The 21,093-nt window shown below is 41.7% G+C and overlaps 1 protein-coding gene and 1 long non-coding RNA gene across 9 annotated transcripts in view; one reads left to right on the top strand and one right to left on the bottom strand.

Annotated features, from left to right (window-relative positions):
* The window catches only part of lrp1bb (low density lipoprotein receptor-related protein 1Bb), a 211,034-nt gene that overhangs the window by 80,723 nt on the left and 109,218 nt on the right, over positions 1-21,093 (top strand). For 7 of the 8 annotated variants that reach the window (XR_013130308.1, XM_077001734.1, XM_077001727.1 and 4 more), the window contains 6 exons: positions 6,776-6,895; positions 7,456-7,584; positions 10,556-10,813; positions 11,958-12,120; positions 18,667-18,889; positions 20,884-21,070. Coding sequence is in view for 7 of the 8 variants with exons in the window: in XM_077001734.1 (XP_076857849.1) it covers positions 6,776-6,895; positions 7,456-7,584; positions 10,556-10,813; positions 11,958-12,120; positions 18,667-18,889; positions 20,884-21,070 (1,080 nt within the window). In the remaining variant the exon portion in view is untranslated. Of the gene's footprint in view, positions 1-6,775; positions 6,896-7,455; positions 7,585-10,555; positions 10,814-11,957; positions 12,121-18,666; positions 18,890-20,643; positions 20,770-20,883; positions 21,071-21,093 lie in introns of those variants that run through there. The other variant, XM_077001733.1, reaches the window with a different exon arrangement.
* On the bottom strand, positions 10,129-14,165 carry LOC143511951 (uncharacterized). Its single transcript, XR_013130310.1, has 3 exons — positions 14,082-14,165; positions 11,591-11,657; positions 10,129-10,839 (listed from the first exon to the last, which is right to left on the bottom strand). It is a non-coding gene; the product is annotated as an uncharacterized LOC143511951 (long non-coding RNA).

The following is a 21,093-nucleotide window of genomic DNA, read 5'->3' on the forward strand; positions in this document are numbered from 1 at the left end:
AGAAAGTGCTAACCTAATTATGGCTTGTGGTATACAGAGTGATCATATCTACTTATTTTTGCCATACACTTGTTTGGTTGTTTATTAATTTGAAACCTTGCAAAACACTAATAAATAGATTAGGGAAGGAGATATGAAGTCTGTTTGTCTCCCACTATCACGGCAGAGAGATAAGAAGGATATCAGGACTTACACACTAGGTGTGTAAGACGAAAACATTATTCATTTAAGGATGTTCTAGACTGAGCAAGGATACGGACGACCTCATTTCCTTAGTAAACCCGGCAGAAAAAATACTAAAACATTATTCAGCAAGCATGTACTCTTGTAATGCTTCAAAATATCCTGCAAATCTTTCCTTGCCATATACATGGCAGGAGTCATTAGTATGGAATAAGTTAGTAAGGCTCACGGGTTTGGTGAGGGTCCTATTACCAGTAAGTGCTGTTTCTCTGTGGGAGTGGTGGGTGAGTGTTTAACAGCTCACCCATGCAGTCTGTACAGGAACTTCCAGAGCAGTGACTCTCAGTTTAAGATGTCATATTTGCAGTTGAATGGAACTGCAGAGTTAAGACCTGGGTTACTGTCATTTATGAATTGAAGTGCTCATGTATATCTGGCAAGACCACTTAGCATTGTGTTAAAAAAAATGAAATAGTATGGAAGTGTGTTTTCAAACTTGTTTACATCTGTATTTCTGTGACGCTGGAGTGTATAAATGTTGGATATGTACATCAGAGTTTCAGCATTTGTTCCATTTTGTGTTTGGATATATCAGCATTACATAAGAATGTTCCTGCTAGGTCTTCAGTAACCTGCTCTCATGCTGCGTTCTTGTGGGTAATAATGCTGCCTTTTTCATGGGAGGGTTTAAGCCCCCTGTGTGGGGAAGTGCTCCATGTTCCATAATAAGAGTCCTGGCACTCCTCACTCTATTCACCCACTTGCATGACTGTAACTGTGAGCTACTCTGGTATTTGACACAATATAGTTGTCCGAACATTTGATCAATGCTTTGCAGGTAGATATATACGCTACATATGTGTGTGCATGGAGATGTGGTAAAAGAAAAACAACAAAACAGTGTGCAAAGGAGGTTTTTGGACAGAGGTCCTTCATCAGCCGTGCAAGGAAAGTTACACCATACATAAAGTTGTTCGCTGCAGTTACGCCCTGGAATTGTTTTAATATATTAAAAAACTCAAGCAGTAAAAAAGCAGCTTGCACAGCTGATGAAGGTCGTCTGTCAAAATGGTCCTGATGTCTGGAAAGCCAGTGCAGAAGTGGAGGAAAAAGGGCCATTTCTGAGGGCGTTCTTGGAGAATTCTGCACTGCGCTTTGCACTTCTGATGCCAGTTGGCAAATAAAGATGAAATGTATTATTGAATCTGGAGAACAACATTGCTTTTCTGCAACCAAAAAAAAATATATAAAAACCCTTTTAAAGAAAGACGGCATACAGGACGTGGAGTGTAGAAAACCTCCACTTGAGATGTCTGTCTGCACTCACTCTTGTGTTATGAAGAGTGTGATGAACAAAGAGATGTTCTCTTTTTGGAGCATGGACACAGTGTCCGGAACATCTCCCCCTTTTAACCGCATCTTGGCACCGAGCTCAAACAACCACCTTCAGAAGTGCATTAGAGGAACATGCCGTGTCTGTGATGAAAAGCAACTTCAGATCTATAGCGCTTTAACGCATCATGGTGCTGTGCTCCATCTGTTCATCGGTATATTTTAACTTGAGTAAACAGAAGCAGAAAAATAAAGGAATCTTGTCGCCGCTTTGCCATTAGTGTACTTTCCATCAGATTTTCCTTACCAAAGGTTTAAAATGAGTCCATAAAAGTCAGGTTCTTTTGATAATTGTAGTTCTTGTGTAATACTTTATTAATAATTTCTTTGGTTGACTTTTTTCAATTTCACCATAGGTTTGTGCGGGCACAGAGTGAGCCGACGTAGTATAAAAAAGTAACGTCTCAGTGTAGAATAGTTGTAATCTCAGACAGCTAAACGACGAGCTTTCAGAGTGCAGAGTGTCGCCCCTGCCGGAAGCTCACCATGCTCCCCATGCTAGAGAGGACATGAGTCATCACCTGTCCTCACAGATTATTGGCTGTCGTATAGTAGGGGAGATGCACTGCATGATGGGTATTGTCTTTGACAAACATGGGAAGAAAGATGAAGGGATGGAGTCGGTGAGAAGCACATGAATTTCTCTTTGAATTGTCTTTTCTCGTTGATCTGAAGTGGCACTACAGAAGACGGCGTTTTATTATAAAGTCTGAAAACACTGTCAGGAGTGTTTGCATTCCTGAAAACTTTTGTTGTTTGATAATTCATGAAACCAGAAACACTGTTTTTAGGTTTTGCTTAAAAGCCTCGAGATAACGGACATGTTTGATGTTGCGTGACAGTACGTCCCCTGTGCAGAAGACACAAGAGAGACAGCAGAGGACTGTCATTCTCTCATGGACTTTGTGGTCTTGATTCACAAGGTAGTACATCATTGCTCCTATTTATTCTAAAGTTCTGTAATCTTTAATTGAGATTAATAGCTAATTTGTCCACCATCATCTACAATGCCTTCCCTAAAGTCCACTTCACATATTTGGTTCTACACTGTAATATTTTAATTAATTATAATAAATTAATATTCAAACATATTGATCTGTTTGTAGGCCTTCGTGCTGCAGCACATCAACATATTCCGTAAAACGGCCTGGTGTAGACGTTTATCAGAATCTCTCCTTGTCTGGCCAGGAGACTGGGCACCTGTAGTTTTGTGGCAGATATAAGGATTAATCCTGGTTATCTGTCTGCTCCTTGCATTGTGGTTGCATTCCCTCTACAGGGTCAGATGCATATTAATTAAAATAGTCCCCAACATGGTGGCCTGAAGTCTTGCGAGGCACAGATAGCAGGATCAAGGAAAACGCTGATCATTTCTGCAGGTCTCGCAAAGGGCAGACTGCCTTTGAATTATTTCATCAGCACATAAAGATTGAGTTAGGCATGGCTAGACTGTCTGTGGTTGACAGAATTACAATATTATATAATATTGAAAAGGATATCCATATTGAGAAGGATATACATGATTAATGCTGATCTTTCCTGACATTTGCTTTATTTATAAATGGGAGGGGAAGCCCCTGTACTTTGGTAAAAATGCACATTGAATACTATTGGATCAGGCTTAATCTGAAATTCCCAGAAACAATGATGTGTTGCAGCTCCTAGCAAAGCCTTATAAAATGATTTCTGGTTATGTCATAACGTCAGTCTTCTTTTCTCTGCTCGCAGAAGTCATGCTAGAAATACTGTAATTTCATTCATTTCGCATTTCTCAAATTACATGTTTCTAATGATATGGACCAAAATGGGAACATATTTTTATACATGTTCATAGGAATAATTAATGTTTAGTCCTTGTAAAAAAAATTATAATGAGGAAAAGTTTGCCCATTTGAGTTTGTCTTGAACACGTCTTCACTGGTTTTCGGAAACTGGTAAATTGGTAGCCTGTTATAATTGTAAGTGCACATTTAAATCCACACCCACAATAACACTTCAGTGAACAATAGCTGCCGTATTTGGCTGTGCCATTGCTTTCTCCCAGACCTGCCACACATTCTGGAGTACGCCAAGTAGTCATTTCACAAATGGGTTGATGTGTCCTTTGTTGCCAGCTCCGTGTGAAAATAATTGTGGGTTGCTGCACTTCTGTTCCATAGAGACCATACCAAGAGAGTGACAGCTGCCACATGAAGGGAAAAAAATCACCAGCCCAAAAGTGTATTTATGGGTTGTTTTATTAGAAAATTGCTATGTTTATTGAGTCAAATGTGCTGTACATAAAGTGGAGGAAATGTACAGTTGGATGTTTGATGTTTGTCAGTGTGGAGCCCTTGTAATCTTCACATCAGACATGGCACAAAAGTACCAAAAATGTCATTTTGGTTTTTCAGAGAATTTTTTTTTTGTTCAAGTTGGCAAAAGCAGTGGTTCTGGCTACAGGCTTTTTTAGATGGCAAAACCCAAAGGGACAGATTCAGAAATACTGACAGGAACCACACTGTATCACACAAAATGTGTGACAGAGTATTTAATTCCTATTCACATAAGACATGTGTCGAAGTCTAGGATGTAGCCAAGATAGGAGAGACCTTGCTAGTGCTAGCATACAAAGGATCCTCTTGAGTGTTTGCTCACGCACATTTCAGATGGCCTTAGCGGACTGTAACGACACGTCGCAGCTGACTGCAGTAATAAGCACTAAGACATTTAAGTCCCCAGGAACATTATTTTTTCTAGTTCCTTTTCATTTCTTCAAGTGTACGGATGATGAATTGTGTGTGATTGAATGACTGGGAGGATATAACAGCTGAGTCCATCGAGTTGTGACAAACGAAGGACGCGTTTCTCGTCTGCAACTGAAGGCCCCTACGCTACGGGACAGCCTTCGGTGACGTGACGGTCCAGACGTGGAGCGTGTAGTCACTACATCCTGGTCTTCAGGCCCGGTCATACCTACGAGTGATGAGCCAACTCCACATCGTATACATATTGGCTCCAGCCAACACGCGGCGCTCAATGTTCAAACCTCTTGCACCATCGTCCCTGTCAACCGTGTACTTTGAGCCCAAAGTTGGGGTGACACTGTGGGGCAAATCCGCTCAAGCAGGAAGCCCAAATTGTGTCTCTATGCCCAGTAAAAAAAAGAATCAGATCCCAGTGTGTGTAAACCAGGCTAGGCTAAGTGCAAGTACCCTGACACTGACACTTTATTCCCTGGACAAAAAATGATAGAGGTGTGCCAGGTGAAAACTGCATCCACCTCCATCTCGTGAGATTATAATAGTGTATGTCATCGTGATGTAACGATGGTGCCAACATAAATAGGACTAAAAAAACTAGCATGCATCCTAGCGAACCAGGCGGCACAGCACTGCATTAAGTTGAACAAGAACTTGACACACCCCAAAAGCTACTGGAGTGACAATTAGCGCACAGTGTCAGTTTAGCGCTGTTCTACATTCACCTGTGCCCTAAGTTAAAACCAACATCAAAATTGACATGAAATGAGTGGAGACCCGTGCATAATAGAAACTCACACCAAGAGACAGAAGACCGACAAACCCCAGTTTAAAAAAAAGTCATGAATTTGTAACTTTCCCGAAGACGGTAATTGCGTGGTTGTGTTGAGTTGATGACTTCAGACCTATATCACCATACCTCTCACTGCATATCTGCAAAAGTTTCTGCCATTCTGATTCTGCTCAAGCAAGTCTTCTTTCCATGTATACCTCTTAGCTACAGATGTTGCTGTTGAAATGTTTGCCATCATGCTAACTCCAAATAAGCCAGTTAAATCAGTTTAAAGTTAAATTGGTGTGTATGAATAAATATTGTTAGAGAGAACATTCGGTCCACATCAACATCTCGTATACCATGTACGTTTTTTAATTATAATATTTCCTATTTCTTTGCAGCACAGTGCTTCATTATGAATTGCTGAAGTCAAATATGCAAACAAGAACAAACTGCACCAGCACCATTTATCAAGCAAATGGTAAAATTTGCCGGCAGTGCACATTTATGAACGAGGAACGGTGCTGCCCTGGTGATATTCGCTGTTTACGTCACGTTAAATCTGGCACTAGGTTTTATAAATTGGACCCATAGTCTGTTGTTTAAGACTGGGGTTCTTCAGCTGAAGATAAAAATAGCAGTAGAAGATCATACTGAAGTGCTTACATTGAAGAGGCAAGTAACATTTAGCAAAGAGCAATTTTACTTTATGGCTTAGGTACTTACAGCTCTTCCTGTTCCTGTAACAAATTGGTTTGATTACATATTATCACATATTTAGTTTTGTTCTCACAATGACAAAACTCCTCTTTTCGTCCCCCCGCAGAACTACCTTTGCATAATCAGTTATCGAGCTGGTAAATTGGGATTCCCTTTGAGTTCCAGAGTTTGAACAGCCTGTTATGTCTGGCTGGTACATGGTCACGTGGGTGTTCCCAGACGACGGTCTGCCTCCTGCAGCAAACACCTATAAAACTGTAGCATATTGATCAGACATCTGGTTACTCTCCTTATGTTGATACCAAACAATGCATTTCGATATTAAGTCAAAGAACATATGCTTTTGAAAGTTTTTGAGAGTTGAAAAGCAATTTAACAGGTAATGCTCTCTTCTTCTCTGCTTCATCTGAGTTTTCAAATGAAGAGTTACAAGTGTTGTAGTAATTTCATTGCCTCGTTTCTATCGGAAGCGACTCTCGGATAATCCTGCATGCAGCTCCATTGATCACTGTCTGTGCCTCAGGACCATCAGCGTGTGCCTACACACGGCAATGCTGACGGCTGAGAAAGAGTCTCTCCCTTTGTCTCTCTCTCTCCCTGTTTCTCTTACTCACCCTCTCTCTGCCTTTCTCTCTCACTCTCCCTCTCTCTCTTCCCCCGCTCTGCCTCTCTCTGTGTCTATCTCTCCCTCTCTCTATCTGTCTGTCTCTCTCTCTCCCTCACTCTCCCTCTCTCTCTAACTTCTAACTCTGCCTCTCACTCTATCTGTCTGTCTCTCTATCTCTCCCTCACTCTTGTTATCTTTCTCTCCCTCACTCTGTCTCTCTGCTCCTGTCTCTTTCTCTCTCTCTCTCTGCCTGCCGCTCCATCTCTCTCTCTCTCTCTCTCTCTCTCTCTCTCTCTCTCTCTCTCTCTCTCCCTCTCTGCCTGCCGCTCCATCTCTCTCTCCCCATTCCCCCTGCAGAGCTGCTGTCAGCTTGTCACGAGCTGCACTGCCGTTATGGCTGCATCATGACCAGGAACGGCACCTTCTGCTTCTGCGCGGACGGCTTCGAGGTGGGGGAGGACGGGCGCAGCTGCAGAGGTAGGTCTCCTCCACGCCGGTCTCCTCCACGCCGGCCCGCTCCGACCTTCCCCTCTAGCCATTTGGTCCGGTGAAAGATCATCTGAAGAAGATGGAGCGAAAGCTGTCACTGTCTTTCTCACAGTCTGTCTGGCTTTATTTGACACATGGGACCGACTTGTGAAAAGTTTTGTTTGGAAGGGCAGTTTTGGTCTAGATGATTTCTCATGAGAACAGCCAGAATGTTGCTTTTTTGTTTATATACAGTGTAGCCAAAAGACACTGTGTTACTTATTTCTACTATAAAAGAAAGAAACTCACTATATAACTGCAGATCCACTCCACTCCTCAAGCCTTACAAATCAGGAGAGAGTAATCAGTGCATCACTACGGGCAGATTATACTGTGCTCCCTTCTAAACAGGCCAAAACGCTGGGGACTGTCCTGCTGCAGGACAGGTCCACTGGTGTGAGATGGCACCTAGCAAAGCCACAGCAAGGCTGCATTAAGTGGGTTTTATGTATTTGGGTCATGTTTGAGCACACCTAATTTGTCATAAATGACTCTTCCTCTGTGTGCAGATCATGATGAATGTGCCGTGTATGGGATATGCAGTCAGACCTGCGCGAACACCTATGGGTCGTATCGCTGTGGCTGCACAGATGGGTACAGCCTGCAGCCTAACAGGCACTCCTGCAAAGCCCAACAGGGTAAGGACACGATGAATCGACTGGCATGGTGCTTGGATGTATGGACGGACTTTTATTTAACGAGTTTGCTCTGTGCCACATTACGTGTCAGTATTCGTGATGTGTGTGTGTGTGTGTGTGTGTGTGTGTGTGTGCGCGCATCTGTCTGTAATAGAAACAGAGAAGCAATGCAACACTGATGTAACGTATCTGTAACCTAGTGATGATGCGGCAAATAGATTGTGTTTTCTGAGATGAGTGTTTTCTGGAAATAATGTGGAAACTACTAGATGACTGTCTCTTTTTACAAACAATATTTTTGGCACCAACATATTGTTTGTTTTTGAAGTACCTGTGAAACTTTTACATTAACATCGAAAAAGCCTCTCAGTAGACAAGGAACCTTTATGGAAAACTACTGAACCAATCAAAGGCCACGAGGAGCTAGCATATGGTGCTATTTGGTGCGTGCTCCATTTGGTTGATTAAGGATATTTCTGAAAAGCCCCATGGAAGAGTTCTGAACTTGCATTGGGGTATATTCCAGCATTCTTGTGAAAAAATAAAACAGCAGGGGTTCAATAATAATGTCCTCGGTTTTAATAATAACATCCTCAGCCACAATGGCGGCATACGCTGTATTGTGCTGAGTGACAAACACTGGGGCCTTTGAGTAGTGATAAGCCAGACATCAAGGATTAAGTCCAGGTTGATTTTATGAAGAGGAGAGTCTCAAGGATAGCTTTGCTTGATCTCTATTAAACCCTCCTAGTGCTTCCGTGCCTAATGGCACCTGCCTGGAAGCGTGTGTCCTTGTGAGTCAGGAATCCAATCAACTTTATCATTAAATCTGCCGCTTTGTAATAGGGGTTTCACAGCAAAACCAATGATAGCAATTCTAAATGGATTCACAAGTCAGTTCAGCTAATATCTGGTGGTAGTTTTTAATCAGGCGACCAATTGTTGTTTAGGGCACTGATGGATTGTTGGATTCTGGCTGCTGGTAGAATTTCTGCGTGCTTAGGCGAATGGAATTGAGTGGCTCGTTTTTGTCTCTTAGCCGCTAACAATATTAGTGCTGGGCTTTGGTAAAGGTTAGAGAGAATAAGTTAATTACTGTGATTATGGAGCTGCCAACTGCCATTTCCAGGATTCACTTGCATTTTTTCATCATTTCCACAAAGAGAAATCTTTCCCTTTCAGAACTTATATCTCAGGAGCCACATTTGTTTTCCAACGTAAATAAACTAACTTTAAATAAATTAATAACAATAAAAATGGCACAAATCACGAATAATAAATCAAAATATGTTCTGAGCGCGTGTGCTGTGCTCAGGAGCATGTGGCCTAAAATCAGGGAGTGTCCTTGTATATTTATTGGTGCAGTGCAATGGAGGCAGTTTGCACATGTGTTGGAAATTGAATAGGGACTAAGGTACAGTGTGCTCAGTGGGAAATAGCTGCGAGGCAGAGCACACCTTGCTGGTAGATGTACCATCAGGCCTGCTTTTAATCAATGTGACTGCTGTCCTAGGAGGAATAAACTGAATATCATTACCCATAAACTTAACTGAACTCGCCGCTCACCCACATTAATATTAATTTAGCAGAAAGAGGTTGTAGCGCAAGGATAACTATGAGGTTTCCATTAGTTATAAAATCTCATGCATATAAATTCCACAGCACCCCCAACTCTCTGGCCATCAGATGGGGACTGACAGAGTTTGAAAATCCTATTAAGAAAGTGGATGTTTTAATATGGTTTTTTTTCATCTGCATGAAAATAAATAATAATAAAAAAAAGTTTCATCAGTTTGTTCTGTGCATCTTGCAATTCGGTGCAGCCAAATAACTTTTCCGTAATTTAGTCACAAATGATTCCATTTTCTCATATATTTCTCAGTATATATCACTGTCTCTGCCATGAGCTTTATGTTATGCCCAATGTTGCCCTGACCGTTCAAACTGAAACTGAAAGTCCTAAAGGGAGTCAGAGAATCTAAGCCATGTTTCTTTTGGCCTGGTTTGTTTTCATCTCAGTCTGAATACAGTATTCTTTTGTTTGCACCACAGCAATCCAAATGCATGTCTGAGTGGGAATGTTGAATGTTGAGGCACCTGTTCAGTGTCACCGGAGGAAATGGTTCATGTTGTCCCAGAGTTATCTCATAGCTTCTGCAACGTAACCTTGAGGAATGTTGTTTGGTTTTAGACATTTTGAAAATAGACAAGTCAGTGTACAGCATTTATTAGAGTTGTAAGCATAGATTTGAACTTTTCCTGATGACATTTAAAACTGATCTAGATGAATGTTTGTCAAAATAAAAACTTTTGGCCAAAAATCTTGAAAGAGTTTGCCACAAAATGTAAATCATCTGATGCAATAATAAGACAGGTATAGGTAGATTAAAAATAGTAGATTAAATAATAGCAGATTAAACAAACCCTGCAAATGAAGGAAGATAGCAAAATACTGATAAAATGCACTAAAATAAACCATGGTAATGGTATTTATTAGTAAATGTCTGTGACATAATCATTTTATCTGCTGTTCTGCCATTCTATTTTTGAGTCTGTCATCAGCGATTACTTCGTTACAGTTTTTCCTTAGGCAGACACGGCACCGAAGGAATCTAACAGCTATTTACAGGAAAGTCTTCACTGGTCTCTGTGTTGTGAAATCCTGGCCAGACCTTGTTGCTTAAATGAGCCCCAGTCTCTTGCTGTTATGTGTGTGCCTTTTCTGCAACTCTGATGTCAACCTGATGATATGGGGAACCTGTAACTTAGTGATGAGCAAATGCACCAGTAGAAGGGATTAGTACTGGTAATTGGTGACAACATTATGTCCAGCAAAATGTTGCTCCTAATCTGCGTTCCCACTCACAGAGCTCCAACGTGTAACATCTCACCAGGCTGAATGTTTGAAATGCCTGCGAAATCTCCGACTCCATGCTGCTCCGTCACAATTTCTGCCTTCCTTTTCTTTCAGAGCCAGGCGAGAGTCCTGCTGTTCTGATGATTGGGAGCTCGGATAATATTGTAATCACAGCTCTAAATGGGTCCAGCATGCAGAATGTGAAACTCCTGGACACAAATTGGACCCATGCCTTGGACTTCAACCACAACGAGGAGTCTGCGTGCTGGGTCACGTCCTCCAGGTCTGCTGGACAGCTCTGGTGCACCAAGATGAGGAAGCCAAACGGCTTTTCCAAGGAACGGGAAATAAAGACGGTGCTGAATCTTCACAGTAAGCTCCCACCACCCCTGGCAGATCTAATCGTGAACATGTTGATAATTAGACTGTGGTAATGTGATAAAGCAAGATCTGAAGACGCATAAACATATGAAATCTTAGAACAATGTTTTTACTTTTCATGTACCAATCCTTCACACTCTCATTTGGATTCAAAGACAACTTTGACTACATTTTGTCATGCTTAAGTTGAAGGAGGCATTTAAACTCAAGTGCATTTTCATAATTCATATAGTGTTCTGTTGTATTTATAGAACACTCAAATGCAAAAGTACTTTCTGCTGTACTTATCATCGTCTGCATATGGCAAGCATGTGATGTCTGGACCTTTTGAAAAATCACTCTTTATATATACACATTTATTAAATCTGATAAATAATGTGTGGGTTAAATATTTGCTATAAAACACATCACTGTTATATATGAAATAAGTTGAACTCTATATTCCAAGCATTTATTTGGGCTTAGCTGTGTTTGAGCTATGATTTATTGTGAAATTCTAGTGGAAAATATATGTAATTGCAAATACTTTTCAATAACTTTCATTTCGTTTTAAACTCCAGTGTTATTTCATATTAAATTCCTGTCTTAGCAAATAAATGTTCTCAGACTTTGCAGGGAATTGTATCGCTTGTTTCACAAAGCATTTTGCAGAACTGACCCCAAATACCGTCTGTGGTTCTAATAAAGAGTGAATTAAATATTCATGTAAACTTGGTTTGTTTTGAAATATGACACAGAAGCTCTGTTTGAATCTGTTCAATTCATTACCGTATTTCCTGTAGCAGATTGCCACCTGAGACCTTTCTCACGTGCCAAATCAAAGCTCCACTCCAACCTATGGAGAATGGGAAGTCATGCATAAGCTGCCATTTTATCTGTTCATGATTTGATTTGCTTTGCTGTGGCGATTGTTCACACATGGCTGGTCATGACAAGCAGCCATTATGTCTGGTTCTTGATGCGGCCGGCTGTCTTATTTGGTCAGTCGTTCATTCAAAAAGCTTGTGACACAGTATAGTTTGTTTGCAATGCACCATTTATGAAGCAAGTGCTAACGTCGTCAACCACGCCAAGCGTCTAACGCGATTCTTTCCTCTATCCCCCCCCCCCTCTTTTTTTTTTCTTTCTAATTTAGATGTCGAGCAAATGGCAATTGACTGGCTCACAGGGAACTTCTACTTTGTGGACCGGGCCAGTTCCAGGATCTTCGCTTGCAGCCGTAATGGTGATACTTGCGTCACCATAATAGAACTGGACCTGTTGAATCCAAAAGGAGCTGCAGTGGACCCTCTCATGGGGTGGGTGAATTATGTATGAGGTGTGTCACATAAGATGAAGCAGCACCATTCTGAGCCTAGACCATTATTAACTGTCTGAATGTTTAAACTCACACACAGCCTCCTGATTCTAAGCTTTTAGACACTGATATAAACTTGCCCTGAATGTTGCGGGCCCTGCTCTAAACATTTGCTACCTGTGTCTGGCTGTGTAACTCTGTGACAGCTCATCCTGTCAAAAGTTTCTTTTTTGCGACTGCGCTATTTATCCTGCCTCTGCCTGAGGTGTTAGCCCTGTGCCGTACTCCATACCCCCCACCCAATGCGGCACCGCGGACACACTGCTAAAACAAGCCCATGGAATCTTCTCACAGTAATTGTGGAAGGCTTTGCTGAGGAGAAATGACTGAAGGAACACAAAAGTCGCCTCGGATGGGGGAAGGGCGGCGTGATTATCCCAGTTATCACCAGCTAAAAGGGGTCCGGGCTGTAATATTCCCAGTGAGCTGAAAGCAGGCACTGAACAGACCCTGGGCACCATTATATTCATGAGAGCACAAGGACTGACTGAACGTGGAGTCTCTGTGCAGGGTTTTAATGAGGCTCCCCTAAGTAAAGCTGAATCTTAGCACCAGTGTGTAAGGCTATAGTGAGGACCACAGAGAGAGCTGAGGCCATCAAATGAAACCAGTCCAGCCTTGGAGTGAATGCAGACCAATCTTGCTCTTTGTTACTTGGTGTAAAAAAAAAAGACGGATGCTAAAATAACTGCCAGCTTTTTGGCTCGTGGCATCTGTATATCTCATGTTTTCCATCTCTGTGGCCTTCAGTTCACTACAAAAGCTTTTTTATTTTTATTTATTTTTAAAATTTTCCAAACATGCTTCAGTTGAGAATGTAAAGTACACTACCCAGATTATAAACAGAAAAACTTAAAATTGAAAGTCATTAACATGGCCTTGGCAGGTTGACTACTGAACAAACTTTAAAGGGCGCTCACCGTCAATCATTAATGTGGTCCCTTGTTTGCCATTGCGATGGAGCAGTGTCTTATCCTAACACACGGTGGTGAACTGGAACACCACAGCAATACCCAGCAAGAAAACAATCTTGGAACAATGGCAGTGACTTAGCATGAAGCTCCATCTTAGGTGATCTCTACAGCTTAACCAGACACAGCTCATTCTCTTAGACACCTCTAGTCTTTCAGAGGACAGAGCGTTTATCCAGGACCTGTGCTTAGAGCTGTTTCCTCTAGTTCTATCATAGTCACTTTCCACAGCCACAAACCAACATGGCTGACAAGAACATGAATTAATGGGTTGTTCTGTTAAAAATACTTCTTGAACCTTGTTGTACAGCCCTGTACAGGCTACAGTTCTTTTGTTTGACATGTAGCATTTAGCATGTAGATGAGTTAGTCAAGTTTATTTGTCATTTGCATCCATGTATGGGACATTCATGCATTGCAATGCTTAGGGTGAGGCAGGGGTGGTTACTCTGCAGCAGGAAACATTAATAAACGTAAATAAAAATGGTGAATAAAAATATAGTAAATGTATGTAAATATTAAATTCACAATTTACATATGGGTGTGTGTGTATTCATATATGGATATGTATTCATTTCATGTATATATATATATATATACACACACACACACACACACACACACACACACACACATACACTCACTGGCCACTTTATTATGTACACCTGTCCAATCACATGGCAGCATTTAGGCATGTAGAAATGGCCAAGACGATCTGCTACAGTTCAAACTGAGCATCAGAATGGGGAAGAAAGGTGATTTAAGTGACTTTGAACGTGACATGGTTGTTGGTGCCAGACGGGCTGGTCTGAGTATTTCAGAAACTGCTGATCTACTGGGATTTTCAGGCACAACTATTTCTAGGGTTTACACAGAATGGTCCGAAAAAGAGAAAATATCCTATGTGAGGCAGTTCTGTGGGTGCAAATACCTTGTTGATGCCAGAGGTCAGAGAATGGCCAGACTGGTTCGGGCTGATAGAATGGCAACAGTAGCTCAAATGACCAGTTGTTACAACCCAGGCATGCAGAAGCATCTATGAACACACAATACGTCGAACCTTGAGGCAGATGGGCTACAGCAGCAGAAGACCACACCGGGTGCCACTCCTGTCAGCTAAGAACAGGAAACAATTCGCACAAGCTCATCAAAATTGGCTGGTTTGAGAAGCCTCGATTTCTGCTACGACATTCGGATGGTAGGGTCAGAATTTGGCATCAACAACATGAAAGCATGGATCCATCATGCCTTGTATCAACGGTTCATGCTGGTGGTGGTGATGCAATGGTGTGGAGGATATTTTCCTGGACACTTTGGGCCCATTAGTACCAATTGAGCATCATGTCAACGCCACAGCCTACCTGAGTATTGTTGCTGGCCATGTCCATCCCTTTATGATCACAGTGTACCCATCTTATGATGGCTACTTCCAGCAGGATAACACGCCATGTCAAAAATCGTGAATCACCTCAGACTGGTTTCCTGAACACAACAATGAGTTCACTGTACTCGAATGGCCTCCACAGTCACCAGATCTCGGTCCAATAGAGCACCTTTGGGATGTGGTGGAACGGGAGATTCACATCATGGATGTGCTACAACTGCATGATGCTATCATGTCAATATTGACCAGACTCTCTGAGGAATGTTTCCAGTACCTTGTTGAATTTGTGCCATGAAGGATTAAGGCAGTTCTAAAGGCAAAAGGGGGTCCAACCCGGTATTAGCAAGGTAAGTAAGTAATTGAATATATATAAAAGATTTTGTGCACACACAGACACATAAGACACACGCGAGAAAACACAGATTAATTTCTAAAATGATTGTATCCTATATAAGGGCAGCAGTTGCTCACCTCCTGTTCACCTTCAAAGTTCTTTCATAAACCCAGACCCTGGTCCCTTCACTCCTCTTCTCACTGCACTTTTATCCTGAAAGGAAAAAAAATCCTCTTTTTGCAAGAGCTTTTTGCTTACACTGGTATTCCTCTATCAAACACGCACAAAGACACTCCTTTATAGTCTCTGGGGATTACTTCCCTGTGTCCCTTTAATGCATTTGGTAATGAACATAATATTTTAGCAGCACGTACGCTCCCCTCGTGACATGGTATTTATTAGGTGTCGTGGGTTTGTGTAAGAGTAATCCATAAGGATTTCTGTTGGTAACGCTCTCTCTGAAACCCTCTGATGGGCAGCAGGGGCCGTCTGCACGCGGTACACTCGGGGCAGGTCAAGGCAACCCAGGGGTCCGCTGCTTCCTCTGCAGATCTGAGCAACCACGTAGCAGCCCAGCTTGCATCATCTGACATCCTCTACCGGGCAGCACGTGAGAACCCGGCTGCATGTCCGCGAGAGAGACACCGCGAGCGCAGGAACTCACAGAAGCAGGCAAAATCCAGATGACTCGGGATGGCTTGGAATGGTGTCGGTGTTTACGGGGCTAGTTTAAACATCGCTAGTCAACCACTGCCGGGGCATGGGGGAGGGGTGGAGGTGGGCTTTGATGTAACATCATGTTTCGATTAATATTCCACTCGCAGAGTGAGAGTGGGGATAAAGTTTGTTTACTCCCACTTCAGAGAGTTTAACTTCCTAGAAACAAATGCGGCACAAAATGGTGAGAGATGTTGTGCCATTCTAAGTGGAGAGGGTGTGACTGCAATTTGATTCTGAGGGGAATGAAAGTCGATCTATGCTGATTTCTGTACATAACCATTCTCTCCCCTCTCTGTTTGTTTCTTTGGTAATCTATCTTGCTGGAGGACTTGGTGACTTTTTAGTTAGTTTCTTTTCAACAATAATCAAAGTCAGCAGAAGCAAAAATGCATGTGTCTGTGGTGACTGCATTGAATTTTCCTTGGAGCTCGTTGTAGTCACTGACTAATGCCAGAGGTTTAAGGCTAAAGATGAGACACATTGCTAGTTTCATTTGTTCGTAAACCTGGGTCCAGCTCGGGGTTATAGTACTGGGTTGAACTAATTTTAGGTTTCTGTTATAATTCTGTATTGCTGGAGGCAGAATCTCAGGTTTGATGAAAAATCTGAAAGCCTTTGGGATACAATGAAACCAGTTCAAGGACACCTAATTGTAAATTTCCATACCAGTGTCCATACCAGTTTTACTTACAGAATAATCTGGTTGATAGTGTTGAAGAGCATATATGCATCACTAATATGTGTGTGGGAGCAAACACTGTATGTATGTATTTACTTATTCCTCTATTTTTATTTATTTACTTATTTAATCTGTTTATTTATTTATGCTAAGAATATACACCGACGTCCATCTGAAGCTGATACCTTAGGAACTTGGTGGTGCTCATAAATGTTTCTGAATGTTTAAGTAATGTTTGAGGGCCATTTTGTTTCCTTGCTTCTATACAGATCTTTCAACATCCACACTTTGGACCATCCATGTTTCAGTCCAACGTGATTCAGTCACAGAGGAGTTTAATCTCTTGTGTGTATAATTCACAATAATAATGATTGCCTCAAGTATGTAAGGCGGTCCGGACCATTTTATGTCCTTGGATTACAATACAGCTGATTATAATGATTCATATCCTTTCCGTGCATTTTACACAATATCAAGTGTTATCAGCAAAAGGCGGGTGCCAGTCACTATGGTTAGTTACAGACCTTGGGGTTCTTATTCCAAAGATGTGTTTCTAGACACAGCTAGCCATTTCCTCCTTGTATTCCACATAGATCGCTAGGTTTATACTGATTTCTTTCTGTGAGTTTTTTTTTTTTTTTTTTTTTGTTTTTTGGTTGGCAATCCTCAGCTGCATATTGCATCAGAGGGGGAAAAAAAGACTATAGGCACACTTATCGCTTTTTCAGCCATGCTGATTGTGGCAATGGTATGTTTCCTGAATCCTTAAAGCACTGTTTCAGCAGCTCCTGCATGTCAGAAATCTAGCATTTGTATTCCAGATACATATTACACCCGTTCGGAGACAGAACTCAGCAGCCTGACAGAGGGGATTTGTCAATCTAGTCTTAACGCTAACTCTAAAGACACCATATCTCTATCGCTATTTGACGACCATAGATTAAGTCATTCCCAACACCTTGGCATCTCCTGTCATCAATTGCCACATATTGCAGACTTCAAATTCAAGCTGTATCAGATGCTTTTTTGTAATATTAAAGGAAAGGATGTATTTATATATAGATTTCACTGTACTACTGAAATGCCTAAAAGATAAACTGTTGTGTGGTTGTGATGATAGCATAAAGCTTTTTTTCAGAGTAAACCTCGTAGCTTGTAGGGTTATATTCTCAGCCCTTTCAGCAGCTTTCTGCATGCTAATGTGTATGAGCAGTGACCCTATCAAATCTACAATGCAGTACCCCCAGTGAAGAAAGCTATTTAACAAGATGGCACTTTTCATCTTTGCCATGTTCTCTGTTTGTATTCTGGGTTCAATTAAACACCATGGGGGCGGAGTCAGTTCTGCTCCTGACAAGTCAGCTTTTAAACTGCTAATTACTTTTGTGTTTCGCCTATCAGTCATTTGGAGTCTAGGAACAGTGGAAATTTAACATTTTCGTTGTTCAGATTTTCTTTTTATTGCCATACTGTCTGAGTATCTGCTAAGTAAGTAAGCCACTGTACTGCTCAGATCCTCAGAGCCCAATTATATTTCATACATTGACACCCTGATCAGTTAATGCAGTCAACCTGGAGCTAAGGCTATTTGAAAGATTCATTTTTGAATTATTTTTATTTTTAAACTGTATAATACTCTGAATATATGACATGGCTTACTTGTTGCAAGTCAAAGTCATGGTAACTAATCCCTAGAAGTAAAAGTATTATCAATGCATGACATTTACATTTATATTTATGGCATTTAGCAGACGCTCTTATCCAGAGCACCTTACGACAGTGCTACGTAGTTGCTTGGAATCTCCGAGGTAGTATAGATAGTCCTGAACACAAGGTATTCTAAGCTGGAAAAACCACTAGACGAAAGTCATATGATGCCTAACAATTATGCCAAGTCATTATTATACCTGAATATACACATCACCTAAGAAAAAAGACAGTAAGCAATTCCTATAACCCAATTATGCATAATACCTGAGAAAAAGACAGTAAGCAATACCTATAACAAACACCTGAGGAAAGAGACGATAAAACACAATAGACGAGTGTGTGATTGTTATATTTGCTTTGCAATCCGATAGTATTCCATCTATTTCTATCTGTATTCACAGATATTTGACTTTGATGATTTAATACCAAAATAATTAGGACTTAGATATTTACCTTCTGCAAGACTGATATTGGATATGAAAAGGATTTTACAGCACAGCAATTAATGCTACATAATCACATTGGACTGAACAGTAACTTGGCACATTCTTCCTTTGTGTGTGTAAATAAACCTGATTCAGATTTTTTTTTTGCAATGTCCGGCCTCTCATGTTTACCATGCGCTTCTCTTTCTCTCTCTTTCACTCTTTCTCTCTCTCCCTCTTTCTCCCTTTCTCTCTCTCCCTCAGGATGCTCTTCTTCACCGACTATGGGAACGTTGGCAAGTTGGAGCGTTGCAACATGGACGGCACCAACAGGACCCGCCTTGTGGATTACAAGATTGAGCAGCCAACCGCAGTAGCACTGGACCTAGTGAAGAAACTGGTTTACTGGGCCGATGCGTATCTGGATTACATTGAGGTTGTGGATTACAACGGCAAGAACAGACACACCGTCATCCAGGGGAGTCAAGTGAGTGCCAAACGTCCTGAGCGGGGATGATGAATGAGTCTACTGTGTTGTCATGCTGAACCAGTGCTGCTTTATCTGCGTTTTTTTTCCTTTTCGCAATATGTGGGTGGCTTAAAAGCACTAGCTACGTGGCACTGAATTTGCCTACTGAGATATTGCAAATTAATGAAAGCATTATATTGCCTTCAATTAATTATTTTCTTCATTTTCACACGGCGTCTTGAAATTAATCCCAGAATTCACTTGGTAAACAGTTTCAGTATAAAGAGAAACAGTTATGCCGATGCTTTGTAGAGCAGTTTTCTTAAAAGGATATTTTCAAACAATGCGGTATGACCTCTGAATTTGAATAAGGAGGCTGGCTCTATCATCTATCACCTCCTCGTACCTCGTAGAAGGAAGCAAGTCAAAGAGGTCTGAGAAGAGCACAGGTTGTGTCTCGACCTGCTGGGCATTTGTGTAAATAACTGCTTTGTGATCTTTTGTAGAACAACTTGAGCCTGATATCTTGTGATCCGTTTTCAGAATCGAATGGGTCCACTACTTGAACCAAGCTAAAGAAGTTCGAAGAGCGGTAGAGGCACAGGTGTAAACGAGTCCCAGGGACAGCCCTGCTTTTGTTACCGACTAAGAGGGCAACTCTGCATTAGGGGCTGATCTCAGATGAAATATTGGTTATAACATCCATTCCCGACAGCTACCGTGTCTGCACGGCGTCCTTCGAGTGCTGATTTTACACAGGCACATTCACGGATTAATTAGCCTGAATTAATGCACAGACCAGAGACGCGATTGTGTGAAAAAAGGATTCACCGTTAGAATATTTTACCTGAAGAGTGCTTCAGAGACCGATAATTAGGGATTATTATTATTCAAAAGAAGACCCCAGTGAGCAAGCCAATGGGGTCTCTCATTGTGCAAGAGGGATAAGGGCATATTCACAGAGGTGCAGATCAGAGTGCAGGTGTCCTCAGCATAACGGTGGCCATAAATATCTGCCCCTGACGTGCTTTTAAGGAGTCGCTAACACGTTTGTTTTTTTCTTCTTCTTCATAGCAGATGAAGGCAGTGTTCCTTCAGGGCTGCGTTTCCTCTAGTGGCTGCATTGTTCTGCCTCAGCGTTCTGTCTGATTCATCACATCATACTTATGCACCTTTAGGCACTCACTGTAATTTAAATTTTACTAGCGCACGCTAATTTTTCTTGTTTTCAAGTACAGCAAACCCACATACTGACTTTATGAAACAAAGAAAGCATATTGATCTTATACTTAAAGTGAATATTCATTTTAATCATAGAGCAAAGGTTTAGAATTTGAAGTTGTGTCTAAAGCCCTTTATTACCTGGTACTACAGGTCAATCAAAAAGTTTGCTCTAGTTATTTATAGTATTATCAAAACATCCCCATTATATGATGTAATTGGTTGCCTCCCTGTGAATCCAAAGAGAAAAACACAACCAACCACATCCAGTGTGCAGTGTTGCATGTGGTCTGCGGTGTGCTGACTCTCCTCCGAGTCAGGACGATCCTCCAGGATACGGGTCTGCCCGTGCCAGTAAGCAGGGTTCATTCATCCCTGTCACCTCGTGTCTGGAGGATGGCCACCTCTCGAGATGTAACATGTGGGCACAGTCAGACTGCAGAGCACAGGATTCCCCCAGAGGAAACACGTGCACTCTCCATGACCTGACTCTCGTTTAGATACAATGTTAGTACGGAGAGCTAGGCCTCAGATGAGGTATTGGCCTCCTGCTGGCATAGGTTACCCGCTGGAAGCCACAACAAGGGCTGCTAGGACAAACACTTTTAGTATGCGAATGGCAATATTTTACAGACCTTTCTGTGGTTGCTTCACCTGGATTATAAGGGGTTGCCCTGGTTTGTTCCTGTGGACTTTGGCATTTTAAGATAGCAGACTGCTTTTAAACTTGCTAAGTTCTTTATTTTCAAAATATATATATTTTTAATGAACCTCAGTGCTTCTGTTCCTAGGTGGGCTACCTGCATGGATTAGCTGTCTTCGAGGACTACTTGTATGCGATGCGCACCGCATCCCTCGATGAAGCCGTGGCAGACGTCTTGCGGATAAATCGGTTTAATGTCACAGACCCGGAGATGCTAACTAGCATGGGGAACTCCAGGGCCATACGTGTTTACCACAAACTCACTCAACCAAAAGGTAAAAGTCCGGGCTAGCCTGCT

The sequence above is a fragment of the Brachyhypopomus gauderio genome, chromosome 4 (assembly GCF_052324685.1).
Source record: "Brachyhypopomus gauderio isolate BG-103 chromosome 4, BGAUD_0.2, whole genome shotgun sequence".
NCBI lineage: Eukaryota > Metazoa > Chordata > Actinopteri > Gymnotiformes > Hypopomidae > Brachyhypopomus > Brachyhypopomus gauderio.